This window comes from Puntigrus tetrazona, chromosome 19 (assembly GCF_018831695.1).
Source record: "Puntigrus tetrazona isolate hp1 chromosome 19, ASM1883169v1, whole genome shotgun sequence".
In the NCBI taxonomy this organism is placed as follows: Eukaryota; Metazoa; Chordata; class Actinopteri; order Cypriniformes; family Cyprinidae; genus Puntigrus; species Puntigrus tetrazona.
Genome location: NC_056717.1, coordinates 13,197,001 through 13,209,980, shown reverse-complemented (window position 1 = coordinate 13,209,980; position 12,980 = coordinate 13,197,001). Strand labels below are relative to the sequence as shown.

Genomic DNA, 12,980 nt, shown 5'->3' with positions numbered 1-12,980 from the left:
AGAATTCAAATATTCAAATAAACACCGTTCTTTTTATAATTCCGTCCATTAAAGAATTCCACAAAAAAACATCAAGCAGCACAGTTGCTTCCATCATTAATACTTCAGAATAGTACAAGGATTTCTGAAGGATCAAGTGACACGGACTGTAATGGTAATATTTCTTCTTACTTCTTACTGTACTTCTGGTCAAATAAATGCAGCCTTGGTTTAAAGACATGAAAACATATTATGGTCTCAAAAACATTAGTGTTTTTTTCCTATGAAATGAAAATCAATGGTCAAATGTTGTTTGGATTCCATTGTATTTTATGGACAAAAATGGTTGAAACGCTATTAAAATATATGTCCCACAAAAGAAATTTGGAATGACATGATGGTGAGTAAATGTTAAAATTGTGTCAAATAAGCCTTTAAATCATACTTTATTTATTTTACTTATTTTCAAGGGTACGATGTGGCATTTGTGACCCTGGACCACAAAATTTAGATATTTTTTTTAGAATGATACATAATTTGAAAGCTGAATGAGTTTTTTATTGATGTATAGTTTGTTAGGATGGGACAATATTTGGCCATGATACAGCTAGAAAACAAACAACAAATCTGGAAGCTGAGGGTGGAAAAAAAAAAATCTAAATATTGAGAAAACTGCCCAAATGAAGTCCTTAGTAATGCATGTTACTAATCAAAGGTTAAGTTTTGATATATTATTTATTCTTTACTTGATACAAAATTTTTGGCCTTTAAAAAAAACATTTTGGCTATATATATATATTTGCGCTCCCAGGTCACATTTAGAAAAACAACAAGGAGACATTTAGTTAATTACTGTACATTTTCTTTATTTTAATTTCATCGTTAGCACAGTTCTAGAAATGCAGCGGGAAGAAAGAGAACTTCCTTAAGGGTGGAGAAAGACCGACACTACAGGAAAGAAGTGACAAGACAGTTGCGGCATTTAGATGCGTAAATACATTTCTACAAATTTCCCATCAGAGAAGAATGACACTATGCTACTTAAAAGAATCCACACGCCCTCAGGACATCACGAGATCTTCTTGAATATTCCTTTGTTATGGTATATATAGATACATATTGCCTATGTGGTTCGGTATCACATGTGGCCTTGCTGCGATGAGAATCTCGGGAGTGCGGGGCGACTGACGCGTGGCCCGCTAAGCCATGTTCGCAACCAGATAAAAAGGTTCAGATTTATTCGTGACATGCATAAAGCCAAGCAAAGTATGTCTTATAATAGAGCAAGCTGGACCAACCGCTCGCTGTTATGAACTGATATGACCGTTAATAATAATAATCGATAGTGAGCAATTAGGAACGTTAATGACGTGTCGCTCAGACCAAGAAGTTTTGAACTTCATCTTAAAAATCTGAGTTTCTCAAAAGCTCTTTGATAAAAAGAAACAATTTCCATGTTGCACAAAATGACACCCACGACACCCCCTCTTTTTGCTGGGTTTCCGCCCTCCCCATCTGACACGCACACACACACACACACACACACACACTCGTACACATCTTCTCATTGACAAGGCAACAAAACTACATCAGCAATCCACCATCTGTGCCACAGATAGCGGTTTCTCGGACATGCACACGGAGTGACGGTGATCCTAGTTTGGAGGAAGAGTTTCAGTCCGACGCCGTTCCTCGACGCACATCCCACTGGAAGGTTTTGTGGGGCCGGAGGAGGGTGTCCAGCGGTGTAGGTGTATGCGGCTTTGTGTATCTGTAGGCAAGCGTGTGTAGGTGTTTGTTTGTTTGTTTGTGTATGCATGTGAGTTAAAAAGCCAGCTAGGGTCCCCCTGCACTAAGAGAGTGCTGTAGTTCTGAATGGTGGCGGCACAGCTACAGGCCCTGCCCTCCCACATCTGAAGACTGGTCGCTTCCGCTGGAGCCGCTCTGAGCTCGCTTTATGTACAAATTCAACAGTTTCAGCTGGGAAGAGAGAGAGAGAGAGAGAGAGAGAATGCACATGTTACAGATGTTTTTGAAATATAAAGCCGATAGAAAAAGGGAAAGGGGTTGGGTTTTGAGAGAGGAAACGGCTCACCTTGCTGCCAGACAGCTGGCTGAGGTGAGGTTTCAAATCCTCTCCGATGACAGCATAGATGGCCACAAGGCAAAATACGCACGCCTTTCGTACACTGCTCTCAGAGTTATCATAACCCTGCAAGGAAGAGCAAAAGATCATCAAGCAGGGGCCGTCATAGTTACCTTACAGAGTGCATGTCAATGGATTTTGTTTGTTCCTAAATGGGGGCTCAAGAGGGTTAAAATTATGTACAAGTCAACTATCCAAGTTTGATAGTATGTTCTACAGCAGGGGTCATCAAACTTGGTCGTGGAGGGGTGGTGTCCTGCAGAGTTTAGCTCTAACTTGCCTTAAGACACCTGCCTGGAAGTTTCAAGTAGACCTAGTAAGACCTTGATCAGCTGCTTTGATTAGGGTTGTATCTAAACCAGCTTGTAGCCTGACATACCATCCAGCTGAAGTATAGAAAGTCATTAACTGTAATTTTATACAAGACCACGGACTACAAAACCAATCAAGTTAATTTTTTGTAAATTCAGATTCATACAACATCTAGAAAAAGCTAAATAAATAAGCTTTCCACTGATGTATGTTTTGTTAGGGTAGGACAGTTTACATCCACTAGTTGTGGAATCTGCTAAAAATTGACAAAATTGCCTTTGAAGTTTTCCAAATGAAGCTCTTAGCAATGCATATTACTAATAAAAAAATGTTTTTACAACATTTACGGTTGGACATTTACAAAATATCTTCACAAAACATCCTAATCATTTTTGGCATAAAAGAAAAATCTATAAAAGTACAATCACATATCCCAAATATATTTAGCTAAATAATTAGGAATGGGAATAGTGAATAATTTAACAATTCTGGATCCAAATTCCTTAATGGTAAAGTACAATGATTTTAAAAAGATAGTTAACCCATAAATCATTTACTTTCTCACCAACAAACCACAAAAGAAGGTTTTCTGCATAATGCTGGCATTCAAACAGTTTTGGTGACAAATTATGTTCCACAGAGGAAAATAAATAAATAATGACTTTTTGGGTGAACTAACCTTTTTAGTCTCACAGTTGAAAGCGTTGTTTAAATTTAGAAACTGGACTCATTTAATTTATTAGTTCTATAATTAGTTCTCAAACCTAGTGTATAAAAAAAAAAAAAAAAAAAAGCATTTACCTGAATGAGCCCTGGGACGATCTCAGGGAGCATTTGAAGGAGACCCTCTTTGGGCAGCCGGTCAATGACTTTGGTGAGCATTTTGATGGCAGCTAGGTTGATGGGGTAATCAGCCGACTGGATGATGGGGCACAACACCTTAATACACTGATCGGGACTTATTGAGGTCGCCAACATAGCCGCTGCTTCTTCTGCAGCCCGTACCACCTGATACAGAGACAAAAGGACATTTTGTGTTTAGGTTTACATTTGCGCTTCAGTCTGAGCTGTCAGTCTGTGCTTGTGTCGGGAGCCCGGACCTCTTTGTGCGGGTCTTTATGTGCTTCTAGGGTCTTCATAATGGTGAGCTCCGCATAGTTTTTAAAGCGCCACGGCTGCCGGTTTAAGATCTCCTTCAGCACCCGCAGCGCTAATGCCCGAATGACATGCTAAGACAGAGAAAATTAAAGATCAGCAAGATCTCCTCATGATTCAGATTAGAGCGGGTTCACAGCAGTGAGCGTATGTTTGCATGCACCTCTCCATCCCCGAGTGTTTCTAGGAGCAGCAGGAGGATGGTTTTGAAGTGCTCGTCCCAAACATGCAGTTGCGTTTCTCTGATCAGCCGCATTAGCTCACACAGAGCGGCTTTCCTCTCTTCTACCCGCTCGCTGTGATTCGACAGCTCTTTCAGGAGTTCAGCAACCACCTCAGACTGGTCCACGCCGCTGTCTGTAACACCAACAGCAGAAAGGAAGTCAGACCCACACATGTGCGCACTTCACAAAGCAGCTACAAATAGCTATGGAAGTGCTTTACCATCAGTGAGGGACTCTGCATCTTGGTCTGCATCTTTCAGGCTTTTATTGAAAGGGGAGGAGGTGAAAGAAGAGTCCGAGTAGCTGACAGGCTGGTATTCCCTTGTTGGGCGGGGACTCGAGGAGAGGAGTGGCATAGTATTTAGCAGAGAGGTCTTGTTATCCAGCACCGTCCGACCAGAGTCTGTGGGCTGATCACCACCCTGCACAGAGACACATTCATAACACATCCGCGTTATAATTTAACAAATCATTGTTACAGACTTATTACACAGCTCTCTGAAATACTTAATTCTAATTGGTCAATCTTGATGAAAATTCTTCTTCTTAACTATATGCTTGGTTTTAATATCACTCCTTTTATGCACGCACAAATTGGGATATCAAAATTGCACTCTTCGATTGGGATTAGTTATATATTATTTTAGTTTCTTATTTTGAAATGGTTTTATTTTTACAAAAAAATTATATGATATGATATGGGGAAAAAACCCCCAAAGGAGTACTCAACTGTATTAATATTTAAATGATTATAATTAAACACATTAAAAATACATACTCTGTAATACAGGAGTTATACTATGCTTTCATTAATCAAACAGATTTTTTTTCATGAATATATGGTTGACCTGAACAATAAAAACTATAATCACACATATGGAAAATTATTTTGTTAATCAGGTAATCTACTGATTATAGTGATTTTTTTTTTTTTTTAAACAAACAAGCCTTAGTAATTTTAGTATGACTAATGACTAAGGCGGTAATAATTAGCTCAAATAAAATATCAAAACCAAGTAACTACATGGTTTTATTGAACAACACTGTTAAAATAAATAATGTAATATACACATACATAATATGAACATAAAATGTTTTTTTTTTTTTTTAAATGCATGATGATTTTTTCCACAGCCGAACAATGCACGCCGGAGATCCGGCACAGTGCCAGAAAACTTTAAGCCCTGATAATACTAAAAGTGTAATTATTTATTTTAGTAACAAACTAATATAAATAAACCATATTTAAATTTTTTTAACCTCATTCCACTATTCAGTTTTGTTTGAATAGTGATCCATACGGAATAAGTGTGGAATAAAATATGAATTAATATATTTTTAAATAGGTTTTGTTCTGATATATTCAGTTTAGCGTTCTGTTAAGGTTTTGTCATTTTCTTTTAAAAATTTCAACTATTTTGTTTTATTTTGTCAACCTTATCTTGCTCACCTCTTCTCCACCATCTCCATCTCTTTTTCTTGGAGGCTCCGTCATGTCCTCTTGGCTGCGGACACTAAAGTTCTGGATGGCCTGACTGACTCCTCTCAGGGAGCTGTAGATCTCCTCAGAGTTCATGTTCTCTGTATCATAATCAAATGCACTGTGCACACACACAAAATGACATGGGACATTAGATATGGAGAAATGCTGAGCAAACTCAAAATGATGTTTGTAGTTTGTAACTCAGTGGCATACCTTGGTGAAGGTGTGTTTTGTGATGTATTGGTAGGGGACGTTAAAGGACTCGACCAACTGGCTGGTGATCTTGGAGTGTGTCGGGTGAGCGGGCTTCCCATTGGAGCCTGCAAGAAAAAAAAAAAAAAAAAAAAAAGATTTCTTAAGCTGATGATACACTTGGTAATTTTTCGGGCAATGTTTCTACTTTAGTCAATGTTCTCTCATTAGGCAACCAGGTGAGACACATGGCTTGTGACTGAACTACATTATCCAGATAAAAACGTTACACATTCTCAGTGGAAAAGTGCCCAAGCAACATTGCTCAAAAGAGTTAAAAGTCATATTTTATCATCAGCCTTAAGGATATTTCACATTACACCAAGTCCAAAGTTCTTGTGCAAAGTTTTTGCATGTTAAAGAATAAATATGACCTCACGTTGTGTCTATCACATTTATACATTAACTTCAAAAATTTCTTCCTTCATTTAAACAACCAAAAAAATCAGATCAGATTTGATTTTCTGTGTGTTTTGATAGAAAAGCATGAGAAATGCAAAAAAAAAAAATCTGTTTAGTTGTGTAGTTTGACCAAAAAAAAAAAAAAAAAAACCAAAAAGCCCCTACAATAATATTAACAGTAGTAGTATTTAACTAATTATATATATAATTTTGTATTGTAAAAATGTATTTATTGTAATTTACCCAGTATAAAAATAATACTTTTATTTACAGCTTACAGACTTATTTATTTATCATATTTCATATTCCTCAAGCATGTTCATGGCTAATTCATACATTGCATATTAGTAACGCGTTTATCACCTGGGATGTGTTGCCTGTGTTTCGTAGGTGGTTCTGCAATAATTTGGTGGCTCCATCCTGAAAGGTTTTAGGCAGTGCAGCTAGAAGCATCGTGAACTCTGGTGTGTTCAGCTGGAACAGCGAGATCAACACAGACTGTGCTGCCTACAAATCAACAACAGAATTCATCAGAAGAGATCGAAAACTAAATATAAGTGACCTGAGAGCTCACATTATTAGGCTGAAATCACAGGAAACATAATGTGTGTAATGTCTCATCTTGTACCTTTCTGACGTCGGAGCTCTTGGGTTCGGTGGTCCACGTAATAATACGCGACACTGCCAGTCTGGTTTCGCTCGAGTTGACAAAATCCTGTGGCTCCATTTGTAGTGTGAGTGTTTCTATGTACTTCAAAATGGCCACCTTCACCTGAAACATTATCCTCGTGTTACAACTGTGCAACAGATTCGACGAAGGCATATTATGTCATTCAACCGTAACATTCACTCCAGAAGTTTTTACCTCAAATCACAAACTCTCCTTCAATCAAGCTTTTCCACAGTCAGAATCAAAACACCATCACCGCTGCCGCCCACCAGTTACAAGCAAGCACACAAAGTCACACGTTCACAGCTGCTCTTAAACCCATGAAAAGAAGCAAGACGGCAGGGAGACGTTGGAGTGAGCGTGATGGGTGTGATTGGGCTCAGCACAGCGTTTCAAAGACAAAAAAGCTTGTGTCTCAAGAGTATTTGTGTTGCCAGCGCGTTGTGTCCTGCTCTCTTTCAGTGACGTCCCTCTCTCTCAAACATCATGCCTTCAATAAAACAACCTGCTACTCTCAAGACCCCCCCACCCCCACGTTCTTTCTTTAAAGCGCCCGTTATCAAATTAGACATTTTAAAATGTATTTATTTTGTGATTATAATGTTGAATTTTCAGCGGTCATTACTCCAGTTTTCAGTGTCTCGTGATATTACAGAAATCATTCTAATATGCTGGTGCTTAAAGAATATTTATCATCATTAATGTTGAAAACGGTTATGCAGTTTAATTTTTTTTGTGGACACTGTGATATATTAAGGTTCTTTAAAAAAACTGAAATTTCAAAAGAATAATATTTATTTTAAATAGAAATCTTTGAAAAATTACATGTCCTTACTGTCACTTTGGTCAACGGAATGATTAATTTAATCCTATTGACCCTAAACTTTTAAACGGTAGTGTAGGTCGAGAAGAAGAAGAAAAAAAAAAAAAAAAAAAAAAAAAAAAGAACTTGCCACTAAAGCTTCATCAAAATAAACATGCATGCAATGGGCAGAGTTCTCAAGCTGTGAACTATGGGTTAAAATCTGATCGATCTGTGAGTTTCTGTGGAAGAAGTACATCCAGAAACTGGATTTAAGTTGAGCTAGCTCAGCTGTGGGATTTTAGTTATGGGAGCTGCGCGTTATAGAATTGCTTCCCCTGAGTCTCACTGACCTGTACTGTTTGGTTCCACACTTGGCTATTTTCCTGCAGTGTGCAAACATGCCGTCGCTTTCTGAGGGGAAGCAATTCTATAGCCCCGCCCCCGTACCGGCAACAGCGCCTTTTCCCCGGCTTCAGAGAGAGAGAGGGAGAGCACATCAATGAAAGGAAGCCCCAGACAGACACGCAGATAAGGGGAAGGACAGAGGGATAGGAGGGAAAACTGGACAGGATGGGATATTAAGTAATAGTGCTGAAATAAAGATGAGGCAGATGAAGGGGAGATGGTTTGGTTAGAAGGGAGTTGGGTCTTTGCGTGTGTGGACATGGGAAACGTGGTTGTAGGATTGGCGTAGGAAAGTGTTTCCTAAAAAATATTGTTGTTGCAGCTGAAGACAATGCAATATATTACAAAACTCCTATAAATTAAACTGCGAATATAAAATATGCTATTTTTCATTCATTTCTTTTTTTAAAACAATATTGTTATTATTTAACTCGTGATCTTTCACTGTTGATTTCCTTTCATTTTACATTTAGACTACCTTTGGTGTCATTGTAAATTCAGCAACTTACAGTAAAACTATTAAAAAAACAGGGAATTAAAATAAAGCTGGATTGAAATAAAATATTTTTATATTTTAACAAAAAGCAAACAATTTTTTTTTTAAAGAAAATAAAGTTGAAGCACTGACAAAAAATAAAAAATGAAAAAAATGAAACAGGAGTACGCAAAAAAAACAAAACAAATAATTTGACAATTACAGACTGAAGCAAAAATGTAAATATTAATACAAAAATACTAAAATAACAGCAACAAATGTTCCCTTGTCAACTAAACTGAAAATAAGTTCAAGCATTAAAACTAAATGAAGCTATATAAATAAAAAACCTATATAATTAATATATAATCATATAAAACTATAAAAACTATATAATAATATAATTATAAAAATGACAACATGACAAATTTGAGGAAATACAAAAATAAAAGCCAAATACGAATGAAATATGAATAAATACTATAATACTATATAAATAATGCAAAACAACACAGGCACCCTATCAATAAAAAGTCTATTTTATATAGTAAAACGGTATCAACTGAACCATTTTTGGACAATTTTTACAACACATTAACAATGCAACAACTAAATCAGTGGCTCTTCAGATTCAGTTGAGGTGAAGGGAAACACTGTGAGGTAGAGGTTGGAGATTCTTATGCAAGGCAAAGTCCTTGTGGCTTGCATGAGATTTTATGGAGGGATAACAAAAACCAAAGTACACACTGACCCAGTGCATGACATCCTGTAGAAAAATCAACAAGCACTCAAGCTAAGACCTGGCAGCGGCAATCCAAGTTACTTTACGTTCTCTGATACCAGCATGTTGCACAACACTATCAAGCATAGTCGCTCATCCACACAGTGTAAGATGATAAAGTGTCTCCAAAAAAGCACTTACCTTTAAGTTGGGTGTCTGTGTTTGGTCAACTGTGAATCTCATTAGGATAGTGAACTGTAGATCATTCGGGAAAGATTCTCTGAAGAAAAAAACACAAGGAATAAATAAACTGAAATCTGCGGACACTTTGTATCAGAGCATGGCATAAATAATGGATTCCAGCTTTCCTTATAACATACCTCGTGACGTCTAGGGCCTTCTGTACTTTGGCTTGTACTGAGCCGAGCAGATCCGCTCCCATTTTCTTCAGCAGCTGTGTTAGTAAGACAAAGAGCCAGTCCTGCAGATCCTCCTTATGAACCGCAATGAAGTCCACCAACGTTTCCAAAAACATGCTGAACACCTGTACAAAACAGACATCAGAAATACAGAATAGCAGTTAATTCAGTAAAAATAAATCAACGACAGAAACAATCATTTTGATTCATGCATTTCTCACTCAGTCAGAGCAGGACATTTGTTAAGAGTTAATGGTGCAATGTTTTTGTCTCCCAGTAGGAAAATGCCTAGGCAGTGCCAATGCAATCAACACACCTTTACCTAAAACTGTGATGTGCAAGATATAAAAACTTCTGATTTGACTCCAGCTGAATAGCATCAGTTTATAAAGGAAAAAAAAAAATCATTAATAGTGACGTAGGGAAGCAATGTAAAATAGAAAGATATGGTGAAGCTGAAAATAAGCTTTTCAAATGGCACACTATGATACGACTTGTAGTTTATTTAGTTTGAAAAAGGCACTACTTAAATATTTGCCTACTTGGGATTTTCAGAGATTTTTGCCCCTTTAAAACAAATACAATGTAGAAATGAGCAAAACTGCATGCTAATTGTTACTAATATTGTGAAAGATCAAACATCCAAACTACTGATGTTTACAATACAGAAACGTTTTTAATATTCTTGATTAGTTAACAGCAAAGCCACAGATTAATAGCAGGATCAAAAACATATTTGTCATCTGTTAGGTGTCACTTTTTCCTCATCCTATTACGTTACTGATTAGTACATTAGTAAACTAGATTGCACTGTTAATGCTCAGCCCCAAACACAGCCAAAAACTGAATATATGCTTTCCAGCTATTTATTATTACAGAAGCAGTTTATAGATACTGGCATTGCATAAAAACGAACACGCAACACCAAAGATAAATAAATGAAACATTTGCACAAAAGTTAACCACACTTACTCTCTACAGTTCCACCACAGGGTAAGGCATGAAAAGAAACAAACACACTGGTGAATGTTCGTAAAAATATATAAAAGATAAATGCTAAGCATTTGCAGAACCATTGGGAACAACATAGAAATGAATAAATATATTATAGAAAAAAAATATGTCATGACACTGTAATGAAAGGTTTATTCATCCCAAAAATGTTCATTCTGTCATCATTTACTCGCCCTCATGTCATTCCAAAATGCACATTGTACATGTATGTGCTCTTCAGAAGATGTGGAATAAACTAAGTCCATATGCTGTATGCTTTTGGAGTGAGATGAGGGTAAGTACATCATGACACAATTTAGGGTGAATTAGTCCTTTAAGGAAACCGCTTAGACATTAAAAAAGGAAAAAATAAGGCACCCTTTTGAAACAAAATTACTACTGACCAATAAAAAAATGGGAGAAATGGTATGAAATCCATAGGCAATGGATCCATTTGCAATGTAAAAAACCTTTTAGTTATCCACATAAAGGAATCCAGGGTTCTCCATACACCTAAAGAAAAGCTTGGGTCGCTGTAGAATGTGATTGTGTTGGGCAGGAGTGTAGAATGACTTCTGTACCTTAAAAGAGGCAGAACTGATACCGGATTCTGCCGTGCCGAAGCCTCTGGGATCACGCTGCAAATCAGAAACAGTGGCGGGCCATGAGGCATGAGCCCAATAATCAGATAAATGGGGCGGAGCTACGGCCTACCCGACAAGATACAGAATGCCAGAGGGAGGTTCCAAGACGAAGAGAGACACCTCAAACGTGGGTTAGTCTGTGTGCGTGTAGGACTGGGCTGTCAATTTAACCAATACTTTACGAGTACAATTTAAAATGTATAGTTAAAGTTATATAGAAAACAACATCAGTGCTTACACTGAAATCCTACAAGGCTTTGCTGAACTTTAAGCAATCTCATTTTCTCACGTTCTTCCTAATGGTTAAAGATTTGCATGAAATTTGAGTTGATAGGATATTTTTCTTTTGTGGGGGGGAATTGTGACAGTCCCAGTATGTGTATGAGTGAGTGCAAGCAAGAAAGGAAGAAAAAGCTACAGAGGAAGTTTGGACGTCGGGCGTTACAGTGGCCGAAAAAGAGACGAGCGAGCTGTCTGAAACCAGAAATCCAATCAAACCAAACCATGCGATTAGCCACGGTCTTTAACCCCAGAGTTAGTGTGCAATGCACATGCCTGAGAGTGTGGATCTGTGTGTTTGTGGCGAGAATACGGGCTGTGGGTGAGGCAGAATCCGATCCAGTCAAGCGGTTTTGTTGTGATGCAGGAGTTCATGCCTTGCAGAAGTGCGTGTGTGTGTGTGTGTGTGTGGTGTAAGTGTGTTCTGGAGCTTGAAAGCGGCAAACGAAGGTACCTTGCTGTGTGGGTCTGCAAACATCCTCGTAAAAATTTCACACAACCTCTTCAGCTCAACACGGCTGCAACAGAGAGAAAAAATAAATTAAACACTTTCACCGAACATGAATCAGCCAATTTAGAAAAGCTGGAATGTGAAAAACAGTTGCACCTCATTTCGAGTTTGAACGGGTTACCTGAGAGTTCGTTGGTTTTTTAACAATGCCTGCAATCCCATCAGACCTTCTTTTCTCTCAGACCAATTGGCAGAGGCACAGCGATTGAGCACTTCTGCCACATCCTCAGTCTGCCGCATATACGTTGGAATGCTTCCATTCCGGGAGCTGTACGAACGCTCTGAGCACGCACTGGAGGCGTCGCTGTTTGCATCATCATCCGAGTACATCCCATAGGTGTCATACCGCCGTCGAGCTGGTTTCTTCTGCTTAGAAAAATATCACATGACATCCAAATGAGCATTTTAGGCATAACACACTGAAACAACATAAGAAAGACTAGGGCATATAGCATGCGATATCACCCAGTCCTAGGAAAAACTGAACATTTTAATGTAATGTCATCTTAATGCAGACAGACAGAAAGCCAGACAGACTAACCTTGCCCCGCATATCTCCTAATAGCTGGCAGCATTGATAAAGCCAAAGGTTAAAGCATGAGTTAGAGACAGACACTTGGACATTCAGCGCACAATATACTGGTTAGGTTAATTTTGAGAGTACAGTTTTTTTTTTCCATGAGTTTGCATACCCCTTGCAAAATCTGCTAGATCAGTGGTCTCAAACTCAATACCTGGAGGGCTACAGCTCTGCAGAGTTTAGCTCCAAATCACACCTGTTCTGACATTTTTTAGTGATCCTAAAGACCTTGATTAGCTAGATCAGGTGTGTTTGATTAGGTTTGGAGCTAAACTCTGCAGAGCTGTGATCCCTCCAGGAATTGAGTTTGAGACCAGTGTGCTAGATGCTTAAAAAAACTGGTATGCATGTGTTACTTTTGACATCCTTACATAATATTAAATCTCAAGTCCATATAAATACAGTGGATTAAAATGGAATATCCATACCAGTTTTAAACACGAAATAATGGGACCAGTAGGAATGTATAATTAGTATTCTTATTTTCACCAAGTCTGAATTTATCTGATCACAAATACAGTAAAA

General features: G+C 37.9%; 1 protein-coding gene across 50 annotated transcripts in view; it reads right to left on the bottom strand.

Moving 5' to 3' along the window:
- Nucleotides 1-824: 824 nt before the first annotated feature.
- The window catches only part of clasp2 (cytoplasmic linker associated protein 2), a 40,694-nt gene continuing 28,538 nt past the window's right edge, over nucleotides 825-12,980 (bottom strand). For 21 of the 50 annotated variants that reach the window (XM_043218520.1, XM_043218528.1, XM_043218537.1 and 18 more), the window contains 17 exons: nucleotides 12,417-12,440; nucleotides 11,997-12,244; nucleotides 11,819-11,882; nucleotides 11,023-11,079; nucleotides 10,421-10,423; nucleotides 9,410-9,573; nucleotides 9,231-9,309; nucleotides 6,582-6,725; nucleotides 6,317-6,460; nucleotides 5,513-5,619; nucleotides 5,267-5,417; nucleotides 4,037-4,238; nucleotides 3,756-3,949; nucleotides 3,538-3,666; nucleotides 3,239-3,445; nucleotides 2,075-2,191; nucleotides 825-1,959 (listed from right to left, as the gene is read on the bottom strand). In XM_043218520.1, the coding sequence (XP_043074455.1) occupies nucleotides 1,870-1,959; nucleotides 2,075-2,191; nucleotides 3,239-3,445; nucleotides 3,538-3,666; nucleotides 3,756-3,949; nucleotides 4,037-4,238; nucleotides 5,267-5,417; nucleotides 5,513-5,619; nucleotides 6,317-6,460; nucleotides 6,582-6,725; nucleotides 9,231-9,309; nucleotides 9,410-9,573; nucleotides 10,421-10,423; nucleotides 11,023-11,079; nucleotides 11,819-11,882; nucleotides 11,997-12,244; nucleotides 12,417-12,440 (2,124 nt within the window). In that variant the 3' untranslated portion in view covers nucleotides 825-1,869. The remainder of the gene's footprint in view (nucleotides 1,960-2,074; nucleotides 2,192-3,238; nucleotides 3,446-3,537; nucleotides 3,667-3,755; nucleotides 3,950-4,036; nucleotides 4,239-5,266; nucleotides 5,418-5,512; nucleotides 5,620-6,316; nucleotides 6,461-6,581; nucleotides 6,726-9,230; nucleotides 9,310-9,409; nucleotides 9,574-10,420; nucleotides 10,424-11,022; nucleotides 11,080-11,818; nucleotides 11,883-11,996; nucleotides 12,245-12,416; nucleotides 12,441-12,980) is intronic. The other 29 variants (XM_043218525.1, XM_043218539.1, XM_043218564.1 and 26 more) reach the window with 9 other exon arrangements.